The sequence below is a fragment of the Mus caroli genome, unplaced genomic scaffold, assembly GCF_978045245.1.
Source record: "Mus caroli unplaced genomic scaffold, Mus_caroli_1 scaffold_11, whole genome shotgun sequence".
Taxonomy (NCBI): Eukaryota; Metazoa; Chordata; class Mammalia; order Rodentia; family Muridae; genus Mus; species Mus caroli.
In genome coordinates, this window is record NW_028227266.1 from 17,418,650 (window position 1) to 17,446,624 (window position 27,975).

The window sequence follows — 27,975 nt, forward strand, 5'->3', positions numbered from 1 at the left end:
ACATAAAAACTGGGAATGGTCCTGTGCACCTGTAACCCCAGCAATGGTAGGATAAGGAAATCATCAGGAGGATTGGTAAGGTTTGCTGACTTAGCCTAAAAACAGCAAGCTCCAGGTTCAGTGAGAGAACCCTGTCTCAAGATAAGGAAGAATGTGATAGAAGTCCTCCTCTGGCTTTTGAATGTGCTTATAGGTGTGTTTAACCACACACACACACACACACACACACACACACACACTGATATCTAGGAGAAGCTGAACTTATGTAAAATCTATACCTCGGCGCCGCCTTCCAAGCCTGAGGAGCGGATTTGATTCCTGGAACCCACATGGTAAAAGGAGAGGGCCACCCCTCCTTCCCCAGAGTTATCTTCTGACCTCCATACAAGAGCTATGTCATGTGCAAGCCCCCAACAAATACATGTAAGATTAAAACTCTACACTTCGTATCATATTCAACAGTAAACTACAAATTGATCAGGAATCTTAAGGTTAAAAAAAAACAAAAACAAACAAACAAACAAACCTATGGTATGCAGTGCAGTCAAGTGATTCTTCGTCAGATTAAAGAAAATATGTGACCACAAGGTGGCGGTAGCACACAAGCATACTTTGGGCAGCATATAAAGTTGAACAGATGGGGCAAGTCTTGCCACCTTAGACTAAACAGGCTTCCTCAACCTTGGTAACCATTGTGCATAAATGGGAGGAATAGAGCTCCCAGCAGAGTAGGCAGTCAGGGAGGTGGCTTGCATGACTATCTAAATGATGCTACTTGGCCATTTATCCAGGATGAGTCACAGCCACAGGGGTTATCCTATCCATGGCTAGCAGATCTGGAGCACAATTCCAAGGAATGTAAAAAGCATGATGAAAAGATGTTTACTTGAGCTTTGAAACAATCACTATTGTCAATACTCATCCTATCAACATTGAAGCACATATATATCTGTGACTTCCAGCTCTCAGTATTTTGGGTTTATAGGAAAGAAGGCATCATTGACTCATAATAATAAAGCTTAGTAACAGGGGAACTACTACCATAAAGCTCTCCAAATCTGCTACACCACTTTACTACCGGTGACAAAATGTCCTTACCTCTTCTATTTCTTAGTTTCATTTTGCATTGCATGGGGGTGGACACACAGGTGAAGGTCAGAGACATTCTGCTAGGGCTTGTTGTTTCCTGCCATGTGAGCTCCAGGGATCAAACTCAGGTAGGTCAACATCCTTGATAGCCAGTGCCTTTACCCACTGAGCAATCTTGCCAGCCCCTTTTATTTATTTGCTTATCTATCTCTGTTGATTATAGCCATCATCAGTGTGGTAAAATGATACCTCATCTTTACTTTGCAGGGAATCTACCCCCATGCACAAGCTAAATACATACAATACAGCCCTCCTACTGTGGTTTGGACTTATCTTCCCTGGTTAGTGACTTGACCACGTTTTACAGTACTTGCTGTTCATTTGTATCCTTGGTGAAATCCAAGACCTTTTATATTGCTGTTCAAGACCTGTTTATATTGTTGGATTGTTACTCTTGCATGCAGAAGCTATATGAGGGGATATGTGTGTCTCAGGCTGGCCTCAAACTTTTTAACTTTTAAAATTTGGTATAAAAAGCCATCAAGATGGAACTTGCTACACAGATCTGTCTGCCTCTTCCTCACAAGTGTTGGTATTAAAGGTATGTGACACCATGCTTGGCCCACTTTTACCTTAATTTTAATTCAATAGATTACAGTATTTTTCAATATTTTCTTTTGTGTGATCATTGGTGGTACAGGCAATGTCAATTGATTCTAACTGTTTTTCTGTATCTGGGTTCTTTGGTTCTATTGCTATTATAATAGTTGGTTTTCTCCTCTCTGAATAGTACCAGGGGTGACCTCTAAAAAGGCTTCTCACTAAGAACTTCAAATAAAACTAGAAGAGATCCAACCACATATGTAAATCACAGTTTAGAAACACAAGAAGATCAATAGCAAGTTCCAGGACAGACAGACAGACAGGGCTACATTGGGAAACCTTATCTTAAAACAAATAAACAACAAAATAAAACCACAAAACAAAAACAAGGCAACATGACTCCTCCAAAAGGTCACTCCTTCTCAATTACTGACTTCAGAAATAAGAGAATGGTTGAGAATGCAGGACAAATAACTTTAAAATCTAGGCTTTTTTTCTCACGTGTGTGTGCATAAGCCAATATGCCCGTGTGTATTCATGGAGACTAGAGGAGTTTGTGGAAGTCAGTTCTCTCCTTACACACACAATTTGTTAGAGCTAATGCAGCAAAGTAATAGACCAGTAACTTAAACATGGTTATTTATTTCTTACAATCTGGAGGCTGGAAATCAGAGATCAGCATAATTCAGGTAGTTTCCTCTGGAGGCCTTAGTAGAAACACTTGTGGTAGCCACTTGTCTCCATTTGCAGAAGGCTGTCTGAAGTTCCCATGGTCTTCTCTGTGTGCATCCTGCAGCATCTTAACCTCTTGAGGACATTAGTCACTTCTAATGGACTCATGGCAACCTCATTTGCTTTTTATTATTTTTATTTTATACATGTTTTGCCTGCACAGACGCACTCATGTGTATGCTGAGTGATCACAGAGGCCAGAAGGGGCCCAAATCCCCTTCACCTAGTTATGGATGGCTACAAGCTACCATGTGAGTGCTGGGAACTGAAGCCTGGCCCTCTGAAAGTATAGCAGATGCTTGTAACTATTTGAATCATCTCTGCAGTCCCTCACTTGAATTTTTAAAATGTAATATTATTGGGGGGAGTGCATGCCACAGCATTCATGTGGAGGTCAGAAGGCAGCTTTTTAGGAGCCAATTCTCTCTTTACAATGTGGGATTCAGGGATAGAAAATGGGTAGTCAGGAGTGTATGGAGAATGCTTTTGTCTGCTGAGCCATCTCAACAGCCCTCATTTCAATTCTTTAAACATTTTTGTATTACTGTGGTATATGTGGGAGGGTGGACAGACACATGGAGATCAGAGGTCAACTTTAAGGCATTAAATCTTCTACCTTGTTGAGTCAGTCTTCCTCTCTGCCATGCTACATAGACTAGCTGGCCTGCAAGGTTCCAGGTGATCTTGTAGGAATGCTGAGAATACAGATGTATGCCACTACATCTGTCTGCTTTACATGAGTGTGGATCAGATTCAAGCTGTCAGACATTCCCATCAAGTGCTTTTACCCACTGAGCCATCTTGCCAGCATCCACTTTAATTTTTTTGACATGGAGTATTTGTGTTGCTCAGTATGGCAACACAGCACCTCTCTAAGCTAAGTATCTAATTTCATAGTTTCTCCCCAGTGTGAGTACCATCATGTCTTCAAAGTACATGAGCACAAACAAGGGCTTCCTCACATTGCTTCCATCAACTAGGCTTCTCTCTAGTGAATTCTTTCATGTCTGCGAAGTGAACGAGGATGACTGTAGGCTTTTCCACACTGCTGACACTTATAGGGTTTCTCTTCAGTGTGGGTGTGACTTATTTCATGAATCCTGAAGGAACTGGGACAGATGAAGGCTTTCCCACACTCCTTACATTCATAGGGCTTCTCTCCAGTGTGGGTTCTTTCATGGATCTGAAATGAAGTGGAGTGACTGAAGGCTTTCCCACACTGTTTACACTCATAGGGTTTTTCTCCAGTGTGGATTCGCATGTGAATTTTAAGGTGGGTAGAATAGTTAAAGGCCTTCCCACACTCTTTGCACGTGTATGATTTTTTAGCATTGTGAGTTCTCATGTGATTATTAAGACATGAAAGATATCCAAATGCTTTCCCACAAATCTTGCACTCACAGGTCTTCTCTTCAGCATGCAATTTCAGATGCCCATTAAGGTTTGAAGAAATAGCAAAGGCTTTCCCACATTTCACACACACAAAAGGCTTTTCTCCTGTGTGAGTTCTTATATGTTGAATAAGTCGAGAGGATGTAAGGAAGGCTTTCCCACACTCCTTACATTCATAGGGCTTGTCTCCATTGTGAGACCTTACATGTATACTAAGACCTGAGTGCTGAGTGAAGGCTTTCCCACACTGATTACATACATAGGGCTTCTCTCCTGTGTGAGTTCTTCCATGGATCTGAAATGAATTGGAATAATTGAAGGCTTTCCCACACTCCTTACATTCATAGGGCTTTTCGCCAGTGTGAGTTCGCATGTGAATATTTAGATATGCAGGATATCTATAGCCTTTCCCACATTCCTTACATCTGTGAGGTTTCTTTGCATTGAGAGTTTCTATAAGCACAGCAAGTCTTGAGTTTATAAAACTTCTCCCACACTCATTCCATTCATAAAGTTTGTCTCCACTGTGAGTTCTCTGGTGTGTCTGAAGGTGTGACTGGCTCATAAAGGACTTCCCACAGTCGCTGCATTCAAACCCTTTCTCTTGTGTAGCAATTTTCTCATAAGCTTTAACTGGGGTCATGCCGGTTTCTTCACTCTGACTGAACTCAGAAAGTTTCTCACCAGCACAGTTTTTCCTCTGAAGCATTAGAAAGTCTTTTCTGTACTGACTACAACCATAATTATCCTGTGCAGGTTGAGTTTTCATATCTGTCCTGAGGGGTGAGAGTTCACTGAAGAAGTCTCCATATTGCGTCCCGTCACAGAGCTCCCTTCCTCTGTTGATTCCTGTCTGCTAATAAGAGGGATAAACAACATTTTTCTGCAGTCAATTGGTAAGGTTTTAACCATTTGATAACAAAATGCTATAATTATGATTATTTTTCATTACATGCATACAGTTCATACTCTGTTAATTACTCTCAAGTGGTGTGATAAAACACTTACTCCAGACTGCTATGTCATCTGCTCTCATCTTTAAAAGATTTCTGTACCACTCCAAGAAAAAGATGTGCTTTATGAGTTCTGGAGCAGTGAGGTTCATTGTACAGTGAGGGCACAATCATTTCTTCAGAGACATTTGCTCTTGTGTGCTAGCTGCTTCTCTCGATATCTCCTTTAGAGAACTCCCTAGCTTTCTCCCCCAAAAGGCTTCAAACATGCCAAGTAGGTACTCTATAAAAGACACATCTCTAACCTCTAATTTTCTTTGAGAATAAGAATAAGATACATTTTTTATTCTTACCATTTGCATTCTATTGGATAAGTTACCCCTCAGAAATTCCTGCTGGAATGCTGAACATTTGGTTTCAAGCTGTAATTTCCATTCTGAAGTAAAACAGAAAGACAAATGTAGATTTGAAAAAAGGAGTTATTTTTTAACTGGAGCTAAAAAATAGTGCTTCCTTATTTTATTTTGAATTTAAGAAGGGAGAGATGAGGTTTCTTTTTCTGTTCTGTTTTTGAGACTACACAACCTCACCTTGAACTCACTACACAGCCCACACTGCACTGACTTCATAACCACCCTGCCTCCGCTTCCTGATCAGTGTTTCAGGATGTGCCACTGTGCGAGGCAAAGATAAGGGCACGGATCAAACTTTTAGATCATATCAAAAGTTGATTCTAGCGGCTGGAGAGATAGTTCAGTGGTTAAGAGTACTGGATGCTCTTCCAGAGGTCCTGAGTTCGACTCCCAGCAACCACATGGTGGTTCACAACCATCTGTAATGGGATCCGATGCCCTCTTCTGGTGTGTGTCTGAAGAGAGCAACAATGTACTCACATACGTAAAATAAATAAATAAAATATTTTTTAAAAGTTGATTCTATAAAAATCAAAACTGATGGTAAATAGAAATTATCAGGGAAATACTATAGAAAATGTTTAGGAAAAGAAGAGCATTTCTCAAAGCAATAAACTTAAAGGTTTGACTAGACGAAAACTCGAAGAGAATTGGAAGTTGAAGGTTTTCTTTCTTAGTCCAGAGTTCTGAGACTAATTTATTTTGGCGAGCTTCACTGTAGGAGCTGGGATGGTTCCATGGGTAAAGTGCTTCTTGTACAAGTGTGAGGGCCTGAGTTCAGATCCCCAGGGCTCACAGAAGGCTTGGCATGGCAGCATGTGCCTGTAATTCCAGGACAGCTATGACAAGATGGGATGCTAAGACAGAGGAGCCCCTGAAGATATCGGGCCTGGCACGTGCAGCAGCAGACAGAGAAGATGGTGGGGACTGACTCCAACACACGCACTATAGCAGCACATGCATGCCCCCACATACACACATCATGCACAGATATACAAGGACCTTTCATTCATCAATTCATTCACTTACTGAGTGTATGTGCACACACACACACACTTGCATCACAACATGCAGATAGAGGTCAAGGGGCTTTGGGAGTTGGTTCTCTCCTCCACCACATAGGCTATAGGAACTGAACTTAGGTTGCCAGGCTTGGTCGAAAACGCCTTTACCTACTGAGCCAGCTCTCCAGTCCAACACAAGGACTTTGCTTTTACTTTAAGTCTATTTCAGTTACAAACACTAAAATTTCATTAAATATAATGAATACTGACCTGGGAAAACTATCTTCTGACCTTTACTAAACTCTTCTTGTTCCAACCAAGAGATCAAACTGGGTTTGATGAGCTGATACCCTGTGTACAAGGTAAGACACGTTAGTGAAAAGGCTCATACAGAAAAATGACACAATTACCCAGGGCTCAGGAATTAGAAAAATTGTTTTGTTTTGTTTTTTCCCTCCAGCTTTTTGAGACAAGTAGGACTATCTAGCTTGGGCTATCGTGAAGCTCACAGAAATCTTCCTCTTTCAGCCTCCCAGGTACTTGAATTCCAGAAGTGCGCCACCAAACCTGGCTAAGAACTAGAGCTGTTATAACAGAGAAATTATTTTCAAAGGATTGGTAATGCAAGTCCCACCTGTCCATGCCTCAGAAGTTTAGCTTGTTCTGGAGTCTAAGAGTCCAGTTAATTTAGACATCCACAAATGACCATGAATTGGAGTTTCCTTCCTCTAAGACGGGATTGCACGCAGACCCCTGCACATGACAGGCAGGTGCACAACCACTGAGTCCTCTCAACCCAGGACTCTACTTTTGTTCAAACAGCAAGTAAGAGAATTGCAACAAAGGGATCTTTGTTCCTCTAAGGAAATTAATTACACGTGGTTCATAAGAAGCATTATTCATCGCAATCATCAAGATAATTAAACTTTCTAATTTACTTATTATTTTATATGTGGATATCTGTGCTCATGTATGTGGGTGTGCTTCTGTGTATGTAGTGACTAACAACACCTGAGAGATGGGGATCTAACTCAGCTCCTCATGCTTAAGAAGGAACCAGCTGCTTCCCACCTCCCAAAAGAAAGTATGATTCCCTCCCCACATTTGATAGGCTAAATCAGAAACCTCAATGTAAAATCTTGTATCGTTTCTATATCAATAAATTCTCTTAGAGTTCACGAGATGGCCAATCCATCTTCCCAACCCCTTCTTTAATTAAATATATCTTTGTGTGTATTATGTGTGTGGTACATGCATATGTGGTATATACACACGTGTGTCCAAGTGTGCATGCCTATGCCCACATGCAAAAAACAAAGGAGGGTGCTGGGTACCATCCTCTATCACTGTCTGTCTTCTTTATGGCAGTCTCTTCTGGAACCTTGGCTTGTATTTTGCTAGCGAGGCTAGCAGCCAACAAGCCTCCAAGATCTTCATTTCTACCCTCCCCTCAACTCCACACTAGGGTTACACATGCATGCAAGACCATGCCCAGCTTTTTACATAAGTGCTGGGGTCCTAAGAGCTGTAAAGCAAGGTCTCTTAACCACTGAGTCATCTCTCAAACTCCAAGAGAGCTTACTGACATAGAAATGATAAACAATTTCAGCTTCTGATTTGGCCTATCAAATGTGGAGAAGAAAAATATATACTTTCTTTTGGGAGGTGGGAGGCAGTTTTTGAGACAGGGTTTCTCTGTATAGCCCTGGCTGTCCTGGAACTCACTCTGTAGACTGGCCTCAAACTCAGAGATATACCTGCCTCTATCTCCTTAGTGCTGAGACTAAAGGCATGTACCATCACACCCAGCAAAAATATATATGAAGAAACCTTGAACTTTTAAAAAAACACCCTGGTAAAATAAAACATATTTAGAGTAGTAGACATCTTTAATCCCAGCATTCAGAAGGCAGTAGCAAGGGTAATCTCTGTGAGAGTACATCTCAAGTTCTAGGCTAGCGAGGGCTACACTGAGATAGATCCCTTGTCTCAAAACAAAACAAAACAAAACAACATGGAGTTAGGGATGGAACTGTCTTATTCAGAGTTGCTATCACCACTCCTAAAATAGTCAGCTCATAGGGGGCTACTGGTAGCAAGAGTAGCCCTACCTACTGTGGCCAGGTTCTGGTAGTTCTCCAGCATCACATCTCTGTAGAGGTTCCTCTGATCTGGGTTCAGTGAGGTCCACTCCTCTTGGGTAAAGTCCACAATCACATCCTCAAAGCTCACTAACTCCTGAAATATTGCAGGCATGTTGGTTTGAGCCAAAAAAGAACTCTGTTAATGAACATGGGGGGTGGGGAGGGTGAGGAAATAGGACCCAACATCTACAGAAAATTCCTCAGCCTCTGATTATCTAACACCAGAGTTAGGTAGCTTTACTAACTCCTCTTTGAACTCACATACTTTGTGTGTGTGTGTATATACATGAGTAGTGGTAGGAATACTTGACTGTGCAACTCCATGTGGAAGCCAAAGGGTGATGGTGGAATTTCTTTTTCAGTTGATTCTTCACCTTCTTTTCTGAGACAGGGTTTCTCACTGAACCTGGAAATTGCTATGTCAGCTAGACTAGCTGGCCAGGCCTAGCATCCACCCTTCTCCACCCACAGTCCTGAGATCACAAATATATGCAGCCACGCCAAGTTTTACATGGTGATGGGGATCAAAACTCAGGTCTTTGTATTTAGACAAGCCCTTTAACCACTGAACCATCTCCCTAGTACCCCAGAACCTTGACTGAGCACACTAGGCAGGGCTCTACCACTAAGCTCCATCCCCAGCCCTATTCTCACTCTTGATTTCCTCAAGTCAAATGCCACTGCGAAAAAAAGCAACTGATACCAGCAGTACACAAGAAAATATCATGGTATTTCTCTGTATTAAGCACACTGACCAGTGCTTCCAAAATATGTGATGGATGAGCATACATGAACAAATGTCTGTGGAGAAGGACACAGTCGTCTGCCCTGTCATCTGCCAGAGCACTCAACAAAGGAAGAAACATGCAGTGTTGACCAAGGGTCAGCAAGATGGCTGACCACCTGAGTGTAATCTTAGACACACATGACACAAGGAAAGAGTTGACTCCTGAAAATTGTTCTCTGAAAACACACACACACACACACACACAAAGGAAAACACAAATGCAATAAAAGAGCAAGAGTTGACACCATGAATGTAAAACCAGGTTCTTACTGAAAAGTCAGAATTAACTGTAAGCTTCAAATTCACTTAACAGGAAATGTTTTATCATAGCTATTGTTGACTTAACACTAACTTGGAATCTGAGAAGAGGGAATATCAACTGAGGAACCACTTTCATCAGAATGGCTTGTGGGCATTTTCTTGATTCTGATTTCTTTGAGGCTCTATTTGCTTTAAACGGCTCTAGAGGTAAGTTTATCTAAAGGAAATTGTCTATAAGTAGGACGTGTGTGTGTGTGTATTTATGTGTACGTGTGTGTACATGCACACATGCACACATGTATGTTTTACCTGATCATCTGTCAGGCAATCAGCCGACATCATTTCTGGTGGTAGTTTTCCTTCCTGAAGGCAGCCTGAGTCCTCTGAAGGACCTTATGGAAAAAGAGAGAGGTGTGAATACTCAGTTGTCCAGAATTCTCATTCAAGACACAGAAGTCATTCTGGCCTATTACAAAAGCCTTATGTAATCACTCTAACTCCATGCCAATCCCTCCCTCCATCCTCTTGTTCTCTTTCTTGTTCTGTGTCTCTCAATCTATGTCTCTCCTTCCCCTCTCCTGCTCTTGTTCCCCACCTCGCACGCATACACACACATATGCATGCTCTTCCTACCCCCACATGCCACAGAATGCTAGAGCAGTCCTGCCCCATCTACAACTTGAAAGAAGGATGGCAAGGCATGCTGCTTATTAGAATAACTATTTATTAATAACAAGCTCGGCTCACAAGGGAGGAGGCTTATGCTCTGAAAATGTTACTTTATCAGGGCTGGGGCTGTAGCTCAGTACAGTACTTGCCTGGCATGCATACAGCCCCAGCTTCCATCTCAGCATAAAAATGGGTATGGTGATGCATATCTGTCATCCCAGCTGAAGAAGTGGAAGCAAGAGGATCAGAAATTCAAGGCCACCAACTATTACTAAGCAAATTTGAAGCCACCATGGGCTACATAGGGCCCTATCCCAAAAAAGAAAAATGTTGGGGGATAGAGAGATAGTTCAGTGGCTAAAAGCACTGGAGTCTTTTCCAGAGGACCCAGGTTCAATTCTGAGCATTCACAGGCAGCTTACAACTCTCTAGTAAAGGGATCTGACACCCTCTTCTGGCTTCTGTGGGCCCTACACATACATGATGCATAGATAAACATTCAGAGAACACACACACACACACACACATATATATATAAATCTAAAATAAATATGTTACTTGTCATGATTATAAAACTCCTAATGAAGACTGCATCTCTCCCCTTGTAACAATACCCCTGTAAGCCAGCAAGTGGGTAAAGGCACTTCCTTACCAAGCCTGTTGATCTGAGTTCAGTTCCAAAGAACCGCATGGTAGGAGAGAACTGACTCCTAAAAGTTGTGCTCCCCACCCCACTTCCCCCTTCTCTCTCAGAACTAAAGAAGGAAGGGAGGAAGGAAGGACGGACGGACAGAACTGACATCCACATGCACACACCACATATGCACATATTCATGAGCACACACAAGCACACACACACATATACACAGACACAAACACATGGGGGGTACCCACAAAAAAGACCTAGAGCACCTCTCAAGTACTAACTAGATCCTTGCCTGGAAATGCTTGAAATCAATGAAAGGTTTGACCCTTTCACTGGCTCAGGGTCAAGCAAACTCAGAATGTGTACAGCTGTTATTTACTGTATACCTCCTCAGAGAACTACCCTTTGTCTTTAGATTGTATGTGTATTAGTGCTGGGCCTGCACATATGTCTGTGCAACACATGTATACCTAATGCTTGCAGAGGTCAGAAGAAGGCATTGGATCCCCTGGAACTGGAGTTACAGGTAATTGTGAGCCACTATTTGGGTGCTGGGAACTGAACTGGAGTTGCAGGAGCAACAAGTGTTTATTATAACAGCTGAGCCATCTCTCTACTCCTGAGAACTACCTTTTAGACTATTTAAAAGAATCGCCTGCTGGCTTCAGCAATACATATACAAAAAAATGTAACAACACAATTGAAAAGATTAGCATGGTTCCTGAGTAAGGATGACATGCAAATTCTTGACACATTCCTTATTTTTGCGATCAGGATGTAATATATGAGAGGAGAATAAATAAAAACAGTAAAAGAATCAGCAGCATAAGCTGTTCTGGTTCAGACGACTGTGCTACTATATACAGTACTACCTTAGGGGAACCTTGGGAATTCTGAGAAACAGTATCAGTAGACCTTACCATGGGACGAAGCAGGAGCTGCCATCCTGTAACACGGAAGTCTGCATGAATACTCCTTTCACTGAGGCAAGCTTTGCTTTAGTGCAGCGGATGAATTTCAGTGGACAGTGGCACTCTATCACCTGTTGTACACAACTGTTAGCATTCCTGTAATTAACCACTAATTAACAAATACTAGATAGTCATTATCTGTCAATTGCCATACATAAACTATATGCAGGAAATACACAAGAAGACCACTAAGCACAATACTTCCTGAAACATGAATCCTAGTGATACCGTGGGTCACTGAGAAATGCTATGTAGCAGACAATAAGCAAGGAGGTGTGTGTGTGTGTGTGTGTGTGTGTGTGTGTGTGTTCAATTAATCATTATGACCACCCTTCACAGTAGATATCACTGCCCTAAAAAGATCTACAGTCAAAGCAAAGTATGGTGCTGCACACTTATAATGCCAGCCATGGGAGACTGAGTTAGGGGAATTGCCGTGAGTTCAAAGCTACCCTGGCATACAAAACAAAACCTTCTCTCAAACAGGGAGCTAGCGAGATGGCTAAGCAAATAATGGTACCTGCCACCAGATAATGTAAGCCTGAAAACCTGGGTTTGGCCTCCAGGGCCCATGTAAAGGTGGAAGGCGAGAACCACCTCTGTTTATAAGACAGTTTATTGTCTTCTGAGTTCCACTCATGAGGTGACATGTGCACCCTTCTCCCCACACCATACTTTTTGAAGTTTTTTCTTTTTCTTTTTCTTTTTTCCCCCCCAAGGCAGGGTTTTTGTGTTCACCTGGCTAACCTGGAACTTGCTCTGTAGACCAGGGATCCACCTCTGACTTCAGACTATTGTAAATAAAGGCCTTAAAACAAAACAAAACAAGCACGGTATCATGTCCTACGTGGCCCTCAAACTCACTATGTAGCCAAGGTTGGCCTTGAACATCTAATCCTCTGGCCTCCATATCTCAAGGACTGGAATTAACATAAATATGTGCCACCATGCCCAGTATGTGTGGTAATGCTGAACAAACCCCGGGTTTTGTGCGTGCTAGGTAAGCACTCTACCAACTGAGTTATGTCCCCAGCCCTCCTTTTGATTCTTTCATCATTAAGCATTATGTTAAAAAATAATTCTGGAGACCAGAGAGATGGCTCAGCTATTAAATCCTAGGCTTACAACCAAAAGCATAAAAAATATCTTTGTTAAAATTTAATGACAATTACTTATTCACTGAACCCAAATTGTAGCCTAAGTTACAGTTCATTAGCTATACAACAAATTCACTCAGAAACCTTACACACACCTTGTTCCACAGATCCGACTAAAACACTGACTCTAAGATATAATTAAAACTGAAACACATACTTTTTTCCCATGGGAAGCATGTGCCATGTGCATGAAGGCTAACGGACACTGGATGCCCTGCTCTGTGTCTCACACCATATTCCACCGAGACTGGGTCTCACTAAACATGCAGCCAGGCGGCAGCCAGCAAGCTTTGGCAATCCTCCTTATCTGCCTGTTATACTACTGGGGTTCCAGGTACACAAATGACTATGCCATGGGTACTGGGGATTTGAACCAAGTTTCTTATGCTTGAATAGTGCATATTCATACCCACTGAGCCAACTCCTCAGCTCAAATACACACATCTTAACTATGCACTGCAGTTTTGAGAACAGCATGGATTCCAACACATGCCTGGACAAGACTAAAAACGTATCTCCTCAGAGAGTCCACAGCCCTTTCTCTCTTCTTGCTTCAGTCTGCTAAGTGCTTGGATTGCAGACATGTACCACGTGCCTGCCTCCCAGACAAGCACTTATTTTGTCTACCAGATTTAATAATCTATATATGGATATGGGACAAGTTGCTCATTTTTTTCAATGTTGATTGTGAAGGCTAAAAAAGCCAAAAAAGAAAAGCAGAATCTCACACTCTGTTGCTCCAGTGATGTCTCCTTAAGCAATGAGAGCTTAACACCTAGTGAGCCCTGGCATCTCATCCCAAATGACCAACCTCTTTCCCCCTTTTATTAAAAATAGATTCTTTTCAGGGCTGCAGAGATGGCTCAGAGGTTAAGAGCACTGGCTGATCTTCCAGAGTTCTTGAGTTGAATTCCAGCAACCACATGGTGGCTCACAACCACCTGTGATAGGACCCAATGCCCTCTTCTGGTGTGTATGAAGACAGTGACAGTGTACTCATATTCATAAAATAAGTAATCTTTTAAAAATAGATTCTTTTCTTATATAACATATCCTGATTACACCAATCTTTGGGAGGAAATGGTGTTATAAAGCTTGCTACCTAACAGGATACTGAATTATCAACTCTTATCTCAACGACCCCATACAAATGACCCAGGAGACCAGCCAGAAACTTCTCTCGGCTGCTACAGAAGGTCTCCAATCTCTCTTGGCAGCAGCAATTCCCTGAGAGGTGTTTTGCTGTGTTTCTGTCATTAGTGTATTATATTATTATGTGTATATGTGTGCGTGTTTACATGTGTGTGGGGGTATGTATGTGTGTGTATGTGGGGGTGTGTGGGTGTACATGTGTGCTTGTGTGTGTGTGTGTGTTCGTGTGTGTATGTGTGCGTGTGTGTAGGTCAGAAGCCAATTTCTGGAGTAGTTTTCACCTTCCATCATTATGTGTGTTATAGGACCACCTTCAGGCTGTCATCAAGTTGAGCTATCTCTACATCCCCATAACATACATTCTTCATTAAAACTTTGTATTAACTCTGATCTAGAAATACTTTTACTCTCATGCCTTGAGTGTCCTGTCTCCAAGATATTTAATCTAATTTATCCCCTACTTAAGAAAACACCTGGAAGAAATAAATTAGTATCATCTTCTGGAATTATGGACTTGACTTGAAATATTTGTTATATACACTTTGTATTATGGGCTGGGCACATATTTTGAACATTAGTATTTCTTGATAAACAAAATCTTTTGTCTTAGTAACTTCTGTATCCTAACATGTCATTCTTATAAAATGCTTATAAGCTGCACATCATGGTACACATTTAATTCCAGCACCCAAGAGGCAGGTGGATGTCTGTGAATTATAGGCCAGTCTGGTCTATAACTTCAGGCCAGCCTAAGATACACAGTGGTGAGACCCCATTTCAAAAGAAACTAAACCCCCAAAAGGTCCAGAGACCTGCACCTCTAAGCCTATCTCTGAGGTCCTAACATGAGTTTCAGATTTAAATAGAGGGCAAGAGTTATGCATAGCTAGGCAGTCCTGGTTAGTATGTGGTTACTGCATCATGACTGTCCAGGCTCCAGCCTCCTGCAACATGATCTGAACTCTTTCCAGGAGACCACAGGGGAAGGGGGGCGGATGGAAGGGGGAGAAGGGGAGGGAGGGAGGGAGGGAGGGAAGGAGGGAGGGAGGGAGGCAGGGAGGGAGGGAGGGAGGGAGGGAAGACAAAGACAGAGGCTCCCAGTTTTTTCCTCCCCCAACACAAGATTCTTGTAGAAACAAACTGAGATGATTCCGTGCTTTCAGAAGTCTGACCGCCCCTCTTCCCTTTGGAATGCCTTTATTCCCACCATGACAACTACAGAGCCTTGTGAAATTCTACAATTGAGTATTAACTTGATTTAACTAAGTAACTGTTCATAACACAACATAAATTTCAATTGATAGGAACTATGTTACATGGAATGCTGAGAATGGAAGGGTGAGAACCCCCGTTTTGTGCACTCACCCACCAGCCACTACTTGACTGTACACACCAGCATCCAGTGTGAGTTCTTTTTAATAAGCTTTTTTCAGATGTATTTTTTGAGTGGGATGTATGTGTGTGTGTACTCACATATATGCACCATGTACATGCCTAGTGTCCAAGGAAGTTAGAAAATCCAGGTATTGAATGGTCCCAGAACTGGAGTTACATAATTATTAACCCCTGTGTAGGTCCTGGGAACCAAGCATAGTTCCTCTGCAAGAGCAACAAATGTTCTTAACTGCTAAGCCATCTCTCTTGAACCCTAACAACATGAATTTAGTGGTTCTGATCTAAAAGTGATGATGATGGTGGTGATGGTGATGATGATGGTGACGGTGATGATGGTGATGATGGTGATGTGTGAATAGGTATATAATAAACCACATGCGAGGTTGAAGGCAACTTCCAGAAACAGGCTGTCCTTTCACTGTGAGTTCCAGGGATTGAACACCAGCTGTTAACTTGGAAGCAAGTACCTTCAGCTGTTGAGTCTTCTCTCTAGTCCTTTACATATCTATATTTCACTATTATCAATTATTATAGAGCGTGTGTGCGCACAGATACACATGCTATGGCACACAGGAGAAAGTAAGCCAACAACTTTGGACAGCTGGTTCTCTCTTTCAACTGTGGGTTCCAGAGACTAAATTCTGACCAAGCTTGCACAGCCCTCGCTCTACCCACTGAGCATCTCATCACCCTTTTAAAGGCTTCGTTATTACTGTACATGTGTGTGCGCTTGCCTGCCCATGCTCCATGGCACACACGCAGCCATCAGAGAGCAATCTGTGAGAGTTGGTTTCTTCCTTCTCCCATATGGGCCCAGGATTGGCCTCAGGACACCATGCTTAGCCCCAAGCACCTTTACCACCTGAGCCATCTTACTGGCCCTCCTTCTCTTTTTGATCATCCCAGGTGCTGGGGTTATAAATGTGCACCTTTATTCCTGATAACTCGTGTGTGTGTGTGTGTGTGTGTGTGTGTGTGTGTGTGTGTGTGTACACATTTGCATTCAGCACAAGTGTGCAAGTGCCTGTGTTAGAGGGCATCAGATACTTTGAAGTTAGAATTACTGGTGGTCTGACTTGGATATTGGAAACTGAACTTGGATCCTCTAGAAGAGCAGCATGCACAAGTTAAGGTCAGGTGACAACTTTCAAGAACTTGTTCTCTCCTTCCTCTGCGGACTCCAGGGATCAAACTCCGGTTACAAGACTTAGAAGACAAGTGTTTTGCATACTGAGTCACCCACCTGCCTGATCTAAACAATCTTGTTTGTATTGTTTGGTTAGGTTTCTCTGTGCAGCTTTGGCTATCCTGACACTTGCTCTGTAGACCAGGCTGGCTTTGAACTCATAGAGATAGATCCACCTGCCTCTGCCTCTGCCTCCCAAGTGCTGTGATTAAAGGGTCTGCCGCCACCTAACCATGAACTAAGCAATCTTACCAAAAGCAGCTTACCAGCTTACGGGGATAATGGATTTACTTGGGTTACTCCTAGACACCACAGTCTATCACTGAGGGACGTGTAGGCATGAGCTCAAGCAGCTGCTTCCATCACACTGGGAATCAAGAGCAGAGAAATGAATGGCTCCTTGCTTGCTTGCTTGCTCCCTCATTCTCAGCTTGCTTTCTCCTGTCTTATATGTTTCAGAGTCCAAAACCAGGAAATGGTGGCACCCTCAACAGGTTGGGCCTTCCTATAGGAATTAACAATCAAGACAATGCCCCCACTCACACACAGGCAAATCTGATTTACACAGTTTCTTACTGAGACTGTTTCCAGGAGACTCTATGCTGACAAGTTAAAAGCTAACTATTAAATCACAAAGGAGAAAAAATAAATAATCCAATAGGATGGGTTAAATGAAGTGGGGCAGGAGGGCAGAACAGAAGAGGGAGTATGGGAAAGACAACACTAAAGGCTTTTGAAAATATTATATGGAAACCTACCTTCCTAAAATTCATACTTATATAAAAAAAGGAGTTAAATAGAGTTACCCTATAATCAGACAACAATGCCTCTACTGGATACCACAGGCTAACACATAAAAAATTCAGTGTCAGAAATGAATTACTTCTTCTGGATTTGTTGGCCAGTGGCACTGCACAGACCTCCAAACATTACAGACTATGGCCACTGCTCTTGCTCACCCTCCAGAACCTGAGAATAAGACACTATTGCTGAAGTCACTACATAATTCAGCCACACAACACGTAAGAAATCAAGCTGGTATTAGGATGGAAGCTTCACCCCCATTGGCTAGCTTGAATAGTGCTGAATGTTATGCACGCTACTAAAAGAGAAAAAGAATCACCAATCATATCCAGCTATGAATGCTGCAATAACAACCAACCTGGAAAGATATGCCCACTGATGCAAAAGTGGCATAAATATTATGGGAATACTTTCTGACTGGAGTTAAGGCTCTCTGCACAAGATTGAACCCATTCCAAGAAACCGTGTACCCATACTTAGTAGTATCAGAGCCAAGAAACCATGGCTAGATAGGATTTAGACCCTAGACCTACCTCTGTTATTCTGCTAAATAGACAGTGTTAAAAAAAAAAAAAAAGAAAGAAAGAAACCAACCTTCTAATATAGATTAGTACATCTCTAAATCTTCATTAGAGGAGCTGCCTGCAGAAGATGGCAATCGACACAAAGATCCACAACTGGTCAGAGCACTCAACTCAATGAGACATCTCTATCACACCTTTCCTTTCAAGGCTCAGGAATCATCAAGGAAGAGGGAGTAGAAAGAGTCAGAAACCAAATGACCCTGATGAATGTGTTTCCCAGACATACTAGGGTACATGCACAAATGAACTCACAGCAGTGGTGAAAACATGACCAAGACCTCTGCAAGCTCAAGCTAGACAAAAATCTCAGCACTAGGGGAAAGGAGACAGTCTAACACCTAGCACAGGAATGTCTGGTCCTCTGCTTAGAGGAAGTGAGTCAGTTGTCCACAACTCAGTGGTCAGTGGATGGGGTGTTTGGGCAGCACAAACCATACTAGAAAAGAAGAGGAGGAGGAGGAAGAAGCAACAGCATAAAAGCTGGGTAGGAAGGGAGGACAGAACTGATCTTGGAGAAGGTGGAGAGGAAAGTGAATATGATAAGCATACACTGTACAAAACTCTAAAGGAAAAAAACAGCCATCAAGGCATTTTATGATGCCATATGCCATGCTGCCACTGAGTAATTTCAAAGTAATTATAAGGTGCTGGCTGGCACGTATGATATGATTCTGACAAAACACGCTGAAATACTGTCAATACTAGAGGCTTGGTGTTTATGACACATCCTATTAACACAGAACTAAATTCATTAATTGCTCCCATATTTATATTCTAGTATGCTATTCATGATCAATCAGTTTGTACAGAAGAAATAAGTTGACTATGAGACAATAAAACATGGAGAGAGGGCTCAGTGGTTAAGAGCACCAACTGCTCTTCCAGAGGTCCTGAGTTCAAATCCCAGCAACCACATGGTGGCTCACAACCATCTGTAATGGGATCCGATTCCCTCTTCTGGTGTGTCTGAAGAGATTGACAATGTACTCACATACCTAAAATAAATTTTAAAGAAAAATCTTAAAAAAAAAAAATTTTTTAAAAATTGAGAGAAACCATATTCACTTAACTTATAGTATATTGATTAAATCATTCACTATCTCAGCTATTTCTGTTCATCTCTTACTGTACTGAATTTATAAATCACAGATACATATGTTGTTGGGGGGTGGTATCCACAGAGTTCTATTCTCTCTACAGTTTGAGGCATCTACTGACATTCTTTTTTTTTTTAAAGATTTATTTATTTGTTTATTATATGTAAGTACACTGTAGCTGTCTTCAGACACTCCAGAAGAGGGAGTCAGATCTTGTTACGGATGGTTGTGAACCAACATGTGGTTGCTGGGATTTGAACTCTGGACCTTTGGAAGAGCAGTCGGGTGCTCTTACCCACTGAGCCATCTCACCAGCCCCATCTACTGACATTCTTAAGATGTATCTCCCAGAGGACCCAAGGAGATGGCTCAGTGGACAACATTCTTGCTGTGTAAGCATGAAGACACTGGGTGTGGATTCCTAGCACCCATATAAAATCCAGTAACTTAGCACATGTCTGTAACCTCAGTGCTGGGAGGGATGTGAAGTCAGAGACATGCTGGCCAGCTAGCCTAGCCAAAATGGTGAGCCACAGTTTTAACGAGAAACCCTAACTCAAGAATTATGATAGGCAGAAGACATAGATGTTGACCTCTGAGTTCCACATGTATATCTAAACACACAAACTACACATGCATATATACACAAAATACACAAATAATTAAATGATTTTAAAACACATTTATTTAAAAAGTCCCTCCTGGAGATTAGGGGACCATTATATTGTTCATTTCACTCAGCAACTTGATGATGGAGGGAGGTACCAAGTGAGAAAAGGACTCATGTGAATACACTGGGAATAGTTTCAATACAGAAAACATGGGAAGATAAGCAAAAAGAAATAGATATGCTGCTGACTCAGCCCAAGCCAAAGATGCTATTATAAAGAGGACGGGTACTCAGAGAATGTGGTGATATGAGTGAGATACATACAGGTGATACGGACCTGGAATCCCAGCACTTAGGAAGTGGAAACAGGAAGTTCATGAGCACAAGGTCATCCTCAGCTACACAGGGAGTTCAAGGCCAGCCTGAGTCCAGTTTGAAAACAAAACTGAATATGACATTAGAGTTAACAAAGGAGAACATGCTTAGCAAACATTCAGTGGTTTCAAACACATGTGATAATAGGACAACTGGTTGACCACAACATTTAATGCTCCTCCGAACAATATAAAGTTTGAACAAGTGTGCCAGTTCCTGCACTTGTCCTTTATGAAGGAAATTAAGACTATGGTATGAAAAGCAGCAGCAGCATATTGAGCTTCATCACGTGTTCACAGTGCAGAAGTATCCCTCCTACAGCACACAAACTCACATTGCTATTTACACACCAAACCCAAGGAGCTCCTTGTAAAGCCTGAGAGTCTGAGAGACCTCCACCTGGGAACAGGGACTGCATTGTCCCTACAGCTGTAATTCATCAGAAGGCCCAGATCTGATTCAACACTGGCTTGGGCCTTAATATGCATGCCAGGTTTATGGGATATTGGAGTAAGCTTTCTTCACATTGTGAGAAGGTGTGTCTCTGTATTTTCAATTGTGAATTCTATACCATTAGAAAGCTCTATGTTCTGGCAATATTTTGGTATTGTCATTTCTATGGCCCATCACCCTGTTTTCTATTTTGTAAATATTGGTCCTTCCACACCTGCCTAAAAGCAATCTTGAAATGTATCAGAGGTTGTTTTGCTACTGATTGGTTATAATGAAGATCTGAAGGCCAGGAGCTGGGCAGAAAATAGAGGGTGGAACTTCCAGGCAGACAGAATGTCCCAGAGAGAAGAAAGCACTCACTGAGAATGCACATGGAAGGGAACAGACAATGACCAGACTAGAGCACTGAGGTAGCCATTTGGTGGGATGTAGTTGGGTTAAGTTAGATAAGCTAGCTAGGAAACTGCCCCACCAATAGGCCTAACCGCTGGAGGCATCCTTTATCCTGCTATAATGGGATATTCATGGCCTGGAATATTATGGGCAGCTGGGTATGGAGTTGGCATCTGTGATAATCTGTTCTTGGATAGCCCAGTAGGTGGTATGCTGTTTGCTGGCCTGATGTGTGGCCCAAAGCTGAGAAGGGCAATTTCTTAAGGCAACAAAAGCACCTGAGACAGGCACTCCACAAGGCATGAGAAATATGGATAAACCCTCCTCACTGAGCAATTGTCAAAGGGCACTAGCAAAATTAGCCATTGGTTTCCATTTGTCAGTGAAAATTTGAAATAAAGGATGTACTCCCACCAGAAATAAAAAAGTGGGGCCAGCAAGACGGCTCAGTAGATAAAGGGGTTCACCACCAAGCCTGGTGAGTGCTGTTCAATTCGAGTCCTGCAGGGTAGAAGAAGAGAACCAACTCTCCCAAGTCACCCCCTGACCTCAACCTAAGCCCACCCCCAAACATAATTTAAAAAAAATAAAGAAGGGGGCTGGGCGGTGGTGACCCACGCCTTTTATCCCAGCACTTGGGAGGCAGAGGCAGGCGGATTTCTGAGTTCGAGGCCAGCCTGGTCTACAAAGTGAGTTCCAGGACAGCCAGGGCTACACAGAGAAACCCTGTCTTGAAAAACGAAAGAAAGAAAGAAAGAAAGAAAGAAAGAAAGAAAGAAAGAAAGAAAGAAAGAAAGAAAGAAAGAAAGAAAGAAAGAGAGAGAGAGAAAGAAAGAAAGATGAGTGAGATGTTGCATTTTTTTCTGTCATTAATAAGTGTCAGGGCCTCAAAGGGGATAGGAATGCCACAAGATAACCAACAGAGTCAACTAACCTGGACCTTTGGGACTTTCAGAAACTGAACCACCAACCAAAGAATATACACAGGCTAGACCTAGACCTCCTCGCATATATATAACAGATGTGCAGCTTGGTCTTCATATGGGTCTGGAACAACTGGAACGGTGGCTATTCCAAAAGCTGTTGCTTGTATGTAGGATATGTTCTTCTAGCTGTCTGGCCTCAGTGGGAGAGGATGTGCCTAGCCTTGCAGAAACTTGAAGTGCCAGGGGGCGGGGGGGGGGGGGGGGGAACCACCCACTCAGAGGAGAAGGGAAGGGGGAGGGGAATGGAGAGATTTGTGGAAGGGGATGACCAGGAAGGAGGGCAGTAAGTGGGATGAAAAGTAAATAAATAAAAATAAATTAATTAAAATTTTAAAAAGTGTATCAAGGCCAGTGAGATGGTTCAGTGTGTAAAAGTACTTGCTGCCAAGCTTGAAAAACTAAGTTCTCTCTCTGGAAACCCAGAGGTTTCTAACAGATAATTAATTTCCATAAGTGCCATGGTACTCCTACGCACACCCAAAATATAAGAATAAAGTGTGCCAAATGAGAATCCTGGAAGATGCTATCTATCAATGTCATACTTGTGGTCCTAGAGAAGTGTATACAGTTAAAATACCGTCTGAATGGACTGTGTGTGATGACAAAGTTGCTGAGGTACTTCAAAGGCAGCCTGGAAGACTATACTGTGTTTAAGCTGAAAGACTGAGGCACACTACAGCTAATACGCTGTTAAAATAGGCACAGAGGGGCTGGTGAGATGTTCAGTGAGTATAGTGCTTGCCGTGCAAGCCTGATGACATGAGTTCAACCCCTGAACTCACATCAAGATGAAAGGAGAAAGCCAACTCTACCAAGTTGTCCTCTGACCTCTGTACACATACACACACCATAATAATAATAAATAAAAAGAAACAGGTACTAAGTAAAAGGAATACATTAGCCAATATATAAGTAAACACTACACACCAGTTGTTGACTGAATACAGTTAGTAGCAATATTTAGTTTTGTACATGGGGGCTTTGACTATGGAGTCATAACACTGAGTGATACACTGCAAGGTACTACCTATGAATCTGACACATGACAAGTAATTATATACATTTTGGATTTTGAATTAGATCAAAATATAGAACTTTGTTTTATTGCTTTCTAATACACAACAAAAATTTATCACATACTCACTCTATAGTAGTTACATTAAAATGCAGACATATAGAAATATATAAATCTCAGGAGTCCCAAGGCAGGAGCAAGAGAAAGCATGAGTTACATAGTGGATTCCAGGCTATCTAGGACTACACAGTAAAAATCTATTTCAAAAACCATAAATGAAAATGTAAAGGCTGATATATACTCATAATCTATTATGATACATTGTATTTCAAGCTCTTGAATGGGGGGGGGGGAATTTTGAAAGTATTAGCTCGGTTGGTCTGTTGCTCAGCTGTAGGGCATTTGCCTTGAATATACAAAGCTCTTGGTTCAATCTACAGACTGAACAACAAAAATCACACAGCAAAGATGAAATCATTAACTCAAGGTAGCCACGTGTGTCACAGTGCTGGGACATCTAAGGCAGGAGGACAGTGTCCAAGGCCGAACCACAACATAACTACAGTAAACAAAACTAAAAATTGAAGCTTAAAAGTTCCTTTATTTTATTCATTTGAGTTCAGAAACAGCAAAAATTCTGCTTAGGGAAAGAAACAGGAGGGAAGGAAGGAGAAAGGGACAGGGGAGGAGGGAAAGAGGCAGGAGGAGGAGGGAGAGAGAGGCAAGGAGAGGAGGGAGAAAGAGGCAAGGAGAGGAGGGAGAAAGGGGCAGGGGGAAGAAGGAGAGGGCATGGGAGGAGGAAGAGAGAGGGAGTAAGGACAGGCAGGGGAGGAGGTTAAGAAGGACAGGAGGAGGGTGAGAGGGAAAGAGAGAGGAGGAAGAGAGGGAAAGGGGGAGGAGACACAAAGAAACAGCTATTCACCAGAATAAGATGACAAAGCAAAAAATTAAATAACTCATAAAATGTCACCCCAAAACAATATAAATTCAAACACAGACTCTCACTGTGTCATGCTGGTGGCCTCCAAATTGTGGTTGTCTGCCTCACTTTCCTAGGCACTGGGATTCCAGGTTTATATCACTCAATGATTTCTCTGCCTCAGTTCCCAATTCCTGGGATTCCAGGTGTGTCACCCATGCAACTACTGCTTCTGAGAATACAGCCGGTGCTCTTATTTACCATGAAATGGCCAAGTGATTTCCCTTTTCCAAAACACATGTCTTGCAGTTACAACTAAAAATCTGTTTCTTATTTTCCCCAGAATAAGTTGTAAATAAATTGCTAGACCAGGGGAAATTGAGAGAGCAGGGCAAAGAGAAAAAAAATTAATGTATGTCAAAATAAAATGTACATGTGTCCTCTAGCCTAGAGCGCACAACCTTACCTCTCAGTTCTTGGGACTGCAGGTATCTGCCACCAAGCCCAGCACAATACAGAAAGCTTGAATGGATCACATACCTCCAAACATCCAGAAGCTTGTTGCTGCTTTTTAAAACAATGTGAAGAATTTTGAATGTTTATAGATCAGATATCACCTGCATCATTTTATGTATGTAGGTATGTATGTATGTACATATGTATTTTTGTGGTGTTGGGAATTGAACTGGGGCCTCATACATGGTAGGCAAGTATTCTATTACTGAGCTATATTCCCAGCCAGTTCTTGATTTCCTTCTTTTCTTTTGTAAAGATAAGATCGTGTGGTTCAGGCTGGCCTACAACCTACTATGTGGCCTAGGTTGACCTTGAACTCCTAATACTCCAGCTTCTATCAGCAGAGAGCTGGGATCAGAATCATGTGAGCTACTGCACTCAGTTTATGTGGTACTAGGAACTGAACCTAGGGGTCTGTGGATAACACACAAACACTCTATCAACTGAGCTGAATACCCAAATAGCTCTATTCTTTAATTTTCTTGATTGAATCTAATAATATTTTGCTTTCAGTAAGACAATGTCCTAATCTAGGTGGTACATTACCAAGTATTTAACAGTCAAGTGTTGTATCTATTATTGTTTATTCAGAGATAGGGGTATAACTATACAGACTGGACTGGCCTGAAACTATGTAAATATCCTGGCATAGAAATCATGTTCTGGGGCTGGAGAGATGGCTCAGTGGTTAAGAGCACTGGCTGCTCTTCCAGAGGTCCTGAGTTCAATTCTCAGCAACCACATGGTGGCTCACAACCATCTATAATGGGATCTGATGCCCTCTTCTGGTGTGTCTGAAGACAGTGACAGTGTGGTCACATATATAAAACAAATAAATCTAAAGAGAGAAAGAAAGAAAGAGAGAGAGAGAGAGAGAGAGAGAGAGAGAGAGAGAGAGAAAAGAAGTCATGTTCCTATTGCTCCAACTCCTGAGATCACTGCTATGTGCTACCATGTCACCCTTTATTTTCAGTTTACATCTTAGCAAACAAGTCACCATACAATGTATCTTGCTGGGGAAAGAGTAGACACGGACTGCTGCAAGAGGTGACAGCAGCACAACAGATACTGGACCATCAAATATGCTAGTACATCTAAGTTTTTTTTTTTTTTTTAAAGAGAAATGGGGGGGGGAGGGAGATTGTTGGGGAGAGAACACTAATTTATCAATCTTCTTAATAGTTAATTCTATGATTTTTAATAATCTAGCTTTCCACATTTCTTCTGTGAGCTCCAAGCAGTTTAGTGATGAACAGATCTAAGAACGAAGAGAAAAGTATGTGTATCACGCACGGGGCCCTGAATGGACCACAAGCACAGAGAGATAAAGGGATGAGGATGTATAATGCACAGGGCCTTGAATGGACCACTAGCACAGAGAGATAAAGGGATGAGGATGTATAACGCACAGGGCCTTGAATGGACCACTAGCACAGAGAGATAAAGGGATGAAGAAGCAAACACAGGCCTAGGAACTTTGGAGGTGGAAAAAAGCTCACTATTATTGTTTGTTAGGTTTTTGCTTGTTTGTTTTTAATAAATACAGTATTTCACCATGTAGCACTGGTTGGCCTGGAACTCATTTTGTACACCAGGCTAGCCAAGAACTCACAGAAATCCTTTTGCCACCTGTGTGCCGTGAGTAAAGGCTTGCCCGCTAGGTTTTTATGAATGGGCTGGAGTTCTACCAACGTTTATATTCTCTCAAGAAAGACGTACATTCGAAGTAACTAAGAAATTTGTCTCTGTATCCTAAACTAAAGGTCAAAATAAAACACGCACTCACTAAATAAAATACAGTCTAACAATATAAATTAAGTTCTCACCCCGACATTCGTCTCTAATATTTTCTTAAAAATACGGCCTTTTCCAAAAGCGACCTTTCACTGAATGCTCACCAGAGGCGCTGAAATCGCAATGTTTATGACGCTGATCACTCCAACTACTCCGGCAAAATTTCATTTCTGAGGAGAAAAATAAAAGAGCTTTTCGCACAGAATTTGCTTGGGCGGCTTTTGAAGAGCAGCATCGTAGACGCAGCCATCGCCAGGCCCGCCCTCTGGACACTTCCCCACCTTGGCGACTGACAGCCAGAGAGGACTCAGGCTTGGCCGCGCCCGGAGGCGCCGTGGCAAGCGGAGCAGAGCTCTGCACTCTCCTTCTCTATCTCCCCCTCGGCCTCCAGGTAGTCCCTGTACCGCAGAACTCACGAATGCCAGCCAACTCCGCAACTCTTCAGTGCAGATAAGAGCCGGAAGAGACGGGCGCGGGCATGACGTCACTTCCGCTCGCGCTCCGTCTGCTGCAGAGCCAGGGCCGGGAGTCTACCTCGGTTAACTCCTGTCAGATTTCTGGTTTCTCCGCAGTGTCAGGGCAGAGGCGCTGTAAGGGCTTCACCGCGGGAGCTGGAGGCCAACGCTCTTCTCCAGAACAAGACAGAATTAGAATCCAGGCTGTGAGCCGGGCAACGGTGGTGCCAGGACCAGTAAGTCCTTTAACCACAGGGTTTCTTGTGGGTACCCAGCGTCCGCTCAGCGGAAACTTTTTTGCCTGCCACCGCTGCATTCTTAGAACCCTTGCTTTCTAGTGCACCCTAATCCAGTAGGAAACAGAAGGCAGTCTCGCATCCGTAATCATCTAGACCTCTCAAGGTGTTGGAATGGTATTTCGTAGGCTGCGACCATAAAGGGTGCTTCAACAGATTGACCCTACCTCAGCCCATTCCACCAGCCTCAGGAATCAATGGAAATAACTGGGTTTCTGACTGGGAATCCTGAGGTAGTTACTGGGTGGGTCTTGAACTCGTCCTAACCTCGTATCTGCTTCTTTCCCAGCAACTGTTTTCCCAAGTCCCAGGTTCTATTGAATGCCCTAAGGAAAGAGTAAGCTCAAATCCTGGTTTTTGTCATCTCAAGTCACAGGAAAAATGCCCAGTCACTCAGATTCGACACTCCTGGTTACTGATGGTCCCTGATAACATGAATGGAGAGCCAGTTTAACCACGCAACAGTTGAGTAGCTGAGAACTGTAATGTTACTAGACTGAATTCTGCTGACATCTGTTGGTCAATGCGAGTCAAAGAGAAAAGAAGCTATAATCAGCTTCTGACGAAAGTAAAAGCATTTATGGCCTCTATTACAGGATGCAAGATCAGTCTGTCAAGAGACCCATTTACCCTCTCTGCCATGAACTTGCTCAACCAGGGGCTTGCGTTGCTTCAGAAATAATATGCCAGTATGACTTCTCAGCGAAAAGGCAGACTTTCTTACTGCACTTAGAGCTCAAGGAAAAGCTCTTTACTAAAGCACATGGCCAAATACGAGTTGACCTCGAATATAATTATATACACCTTAGAGTTAGGCATTTTACACACATTGTCATCCTTAAAACCTTTAGGTTCCAGCCCCTGATTAGACTTTTGAACAATTTAACAGAGACCGGAGACTACAAGTCTAGCCACTTGGACAGATGGGATATTTACACAAAAATATTGCCAAGATTATTTAAGTACACTGGTGTTGTTCTTTTCAAATAGATGTGACCCAGGGTCATGTTGCCCAGCTGGCAAAATTTATTATTTTTTTTTAAAGAAAGGAACTGGGGTGTGGGCTGAAGAGATGGTTCAGTGGTTAAGAGCACTAACTGCTTGTCTTGGTCAGGGTTTCTATT

At 42.4% G+C, this 27,975-nt stretch overlaps 1 protein-coding gene and 1 non-coding gene across 15 annotated transcripts; one reads left to right on the forward strand and one right to left on the reverse strand.

Annotated features, from left to right (window-relative positions):
- Window positions 1-1,060: 1,060 nt before the first annotated feature.
- LOC110301195 (zinc finger protein 426) lies at window positions 1,061-26,588 on the reverse strand. Of its 14 annotated transcripts, none has more exons than XM_085844448.1 (9): window positions 26,382-26,579; window positions 26,133-26,270; window positions 19,987-20,094; window positions 11,614-11,735; window positions 9,688-9,770; window positions 8,298-8,424; window positions 6,457-6,537; window positions 5,123-5,205; window positions 1,061-4,669 (listed from the first exon to the last, which is right to left on the reverse strand). In XM_085844448.1, exons 4-9 carry the CDS (start codon window positions 11,636-11,638, stop codon window positions 3,413-3,415), a joined length of 1,656 nt encoding a protein of 551 aa, XP_085700574.1. In that variant the 5' UTR covers window positions 11,639-11,735; window positions 19,987-20,094; window positions 26,133-26,270; window positions 26,382-26,579; the 3' UTR covers window positions 1,061-3,412. The 14 variants fall into 14 exon arrangements, with proteins under 14 accessions (XP_085700574.1, XP_085700573.1, XP_029337083.1 ...); XM_085844447.1 differs by having other exon boundaries at window positions 1,062-4,672; window positions 26,517-26,588; XM_029481223.2 differs by having other exon boundaries at window positions 1,062-4,672; window positions 26,205-26,270; window positions 26,517-26,581.
- On the forward strand, window positions 11,349-11,459 carry LOC115031981 (U6 spliceosomal RNA). Its single transcript, XR_003837636.2, has one exon. It is a non-coding gene; the product is annotated as a U6 spliceosomal RNA (small nuclear RNA).
- Window positions 26,589-27,975: the final 1,387 nt, after the last annotated feature.

Coding starts and splice junctions, on each gene's coding strand:
- LOC110301195 (XM_085844447.1), bottom strand. CDS start 11,638: ATGGCAGCTCCTGCTTCGTCCCATG. Junction 8,425..9,687: donor ATTGCCTGACAGATGATCAG/GTAAAACATACA, acceptor GCAATATTTCAG/GAGTTAGTGAGCTTTGAGGA. Junction 6,538..8,297: donor CCAGAACCTGGCCACAGTAG/GTAGGGCTACTC, acceptor CCTTGTACACAG/GGTATCAGCTCATCAAACCC.